At 44.4% G+C, this 2956-nt stretch overlaps 1 protein-coding gene across 1 annotated transcript; it reads right to left on the reverse strand.

Moving 5' to 3' along the window:
• Window positions 1-954: 954 nt before the first annotated feature.
• Window positions 955-2295, reverse strand: LOC112709384 (uncharacterized). Its single transcript, XM_025761272.1, has 2 exons — window positions 1887-2295; window positions 955-1802 (listed from the first exon to the last, which is right to left on the reverse strand). Exons 1-2 carry the CDS (start codon window positions 2293-2295, stop codon window positions 955-957), a joined length of 1257 nt encoding a protein of 418 aa, XP_025617057.1.
• Between the last annotated feature and the right edge of the window lie 661 nt (window positions 2296-2956).

The following is a 2956-nucleotide window of genomic DNA, read 5'->3' on the forward strand; positions in this document are numbered from 1 at the left end:
GGTAGGGTGTTACACATTCGCCAGCCATGTTGTGAATCTAATTTCTCGGATAAAGCCCGCGTTGATGAGCTTCTTGGTTTCTTCCAGGGAGGCTTGTTTTCGGTCATGGCCGAGATTCTTCTTTTTTTGTATTACCGGTCGGGCAGATGGGTCTAATGCCAACTTGTGTGATATGATGGATGGATCGATGCCTGGCATATCAGCTGGGGTCCAAGCAAACAGGTCGGCATTTTGTTGTAAGAATGATTGGAATGAGGATTTTTCTTCCAAGGATAATGTTGAACCGACGTATGTGAATTTGTCCGTGCTTTCTGTGAAATAGATTTTATGCAGGTCTTCTGTTGGGGTTGGCCTTTCCAGTATTCCCGCTCTGGGGTCAAGGTCGGCCAGCATTTGTTGGTCGTTCATGTTGCCGATGTTGTGAACATGGGCTTTTGTGTTTCAGCTAGGTCTTTTGAGACTATTGTTGTAGCATTCTCTGGCTTCTCGGGCATTACTGTGAATGGTTGCAATTGTGTTATCCTGCAAAGGGAACTTAACACAAAGATGAATTGTAGATACTATAGCGTCGAACATATTTAAGAAAGGTCGGCCAAGTATTAAATTGTAAGGACTAAAACAGTCAACTACCAAGTATTGAATATATGAAGTTTTTGACGAGGGAAACTCACCAAGTGTGGTTTGTAACCACACGGAGCCCATAACCGGGACTCTCTCTCCTGAGAAACCTACCAAGTCTCCAGTAGAAGGTTGGAGGATGTAGCTGCTCAATTTCATCTTCTGGAATGTGGAGAAAAATAGGACATCGGCACTGCTCCCAGGATCCAGCAACACCTTTTTTACTAGGAGATCTCCGAGCTGTAGGGAGATGACGACCGGGTCATCTAAGTTTGGTAGACCTTTGTTATGATCGGCTATCTGGAATGTTATCTGTGGGGACTGTGGTATTGTCTGCTATTGAATTTGATCAGCATTGATGGAGAGCATAGCTCGGTAAGATTGCTTTCTTGCCAAACTTGTTGTTCCTCCACCTGCAAAACCTCCAGAGATATAGTTAATAATACGCCTTGGTTGGTCGGGATGGGTGGTGTCTGGCCGATCTTTATCTCGGCCATGCTGTATTGCTGGGTGTTGTTCACCAGGAGTGGTTGTTCGTCGCTGCATGTGGCCGGTGATATATTTGTCCAGGTGGCCTTGCCAAGCTAATCGCTCTAGAAGGTCATTGGCAATGATACACTCGTTGGTAGTGTGTCCATGCTTTTGGTGTAAGGAGCAGTATTTTGATCTGTCCGCGCCTCTTGAATCTGGGTAACTGCCGGCTTTCCTTGGCGGTTTGATCAGCTTCGAATTCAAGATTTCCTTGATGATATCGTCACGCTTGGTGTTGAACTGAGTGTAGGACTCACACCGCGAAGTCGGTTTGAAGTTCTTTTTGTCTCGAGTTCTGTCGTCGTCTCTGTAATGAGGTTTTTCTGTTTTTCGAGCTTGGTGGAGTTCCTCGATGTCAATCTGAGCTTTTGCCTTTTCGCGGAATTTAGCCATAGTTTTAGGTTTGGCCACAGCAATAGCTTCCTGGAATTTTCCTGGTTGCAATCCGCTTTTTATGGCGTGCAGTTCCACCTCGGGGTGGAGGTCGGGTATACTTATGGCTATCTTTGTGAAGCTCGTCATGTAGTCCTTGAGGCTTTTGTGTTGGCCTTGCTTGATTGTGTTCAGGTAATCGGAGTCATGTAAGTAGATGGCCGATCCAGCAAAGTGCTCCTCAAAGGGCTTTGATATGTCTCGAAATCGAGAAATAGAACCTGCAGGCAAAGAACAAAACGAATCAAGTGCAGGACCGTCTAAGTAAGATGGAAAACAACGACATAAAACTTTATCAGATGCACCGTTTACTATTATTATGGAGGTGAATTTCTTGATGTATTTCTTCGGATCACCTAACCCATCATTGGGAGTTAGGGTGGTCGGTAGGGTGAACCTTCGGGGTAGCACGAAGTTCATCACCTCTGCCGTGAATGGTCCAGGGGAGTTTTTCTGATTGTCGTCCTCATTCTCTGGCCGAGCTTTTTCATTATACTTGGGTTGCTCCTTTTCGTGCTGAGCAGCGTCAGAGACGTGTGTCGGCCCTGATTGATGCTCAGTTTCTTCTTGTCGGTTGTTGTTGTTTTCGATTCGGGTGTTATTCAAGTTGGTAATTTGATTTGCCATTCTTTGGTTCTCCTCGGCCATGGCTTGCCGCAACTCGGTCACCATTTGAAGTAGTTCGGATGATGTGGGTGGAAGTAATTCAGCCATGACTTCAAGTGAAGACCTTGAAGCCGATGATATATGGAAGAGATTATATTCTCGGCCCCACGGTGGGTGCCAATTGTTCTTGTATGGATACCTGGAGGAAGAGCTCGGTCTCTGGGAATCGACGCCGAGTTGTTATCTTCGGTGCCGACCTTCAAACTTTGTGGTAATCCAAGCTTTATTCCAAGAGGGTGTCTAATTGCGTAGAGCTTTGAGCAAGAAACATGGGGGAGTGTACCTGCAAAAGCACTCCGAAGCTTAAGTCAGTATTGAGAATTCAATGTGTCTTTTTAGGATGGAAGATCATACCTTTTGTAGGTGAAAATGTACTAGTCCGTTATGTGATAAACCCCAATTTGACGGTTTATCTTGTGCTTGATTTAAGGGATTTTATGACCTTTTACCCACATTTATTCAATAAAATAGCATGGTTTTATAACTTCTCCCTTAATTGTGCTTAAGAGTGAAAACATGCTTTTTAGGTCTTAAAATAGCTAAATCTAATTCTCCTTGATTCCATTAGATGCCTTGATATGTTTGTTAAGTGATTTAAGGTTTAGGAGGCAAAGATTGGATCAAGGTAATGAAGAAAGAAGCATGAAAAGTTGGAGAACTCATGAAGAAATGAAAGAACCGGAAAGCTGTCAAGCCGACCTCTTCGCAC

This window comes from Arachis hypogaea, chromosome 9 (genome assembly GCF_003086295.3).
Source record: "Arachis hypogaea cultivar Tifrunner chromosome 9, arahy.Tifrunner.gnm2.J5K5, whole genome shotgun sequence".
Lineage (NCBI taxonomy): Eukaryota > Viridiplantae > Streptophyta > Magnoliopsida > Fabales > Fabaceae > Arachis > Arachis hypogaea.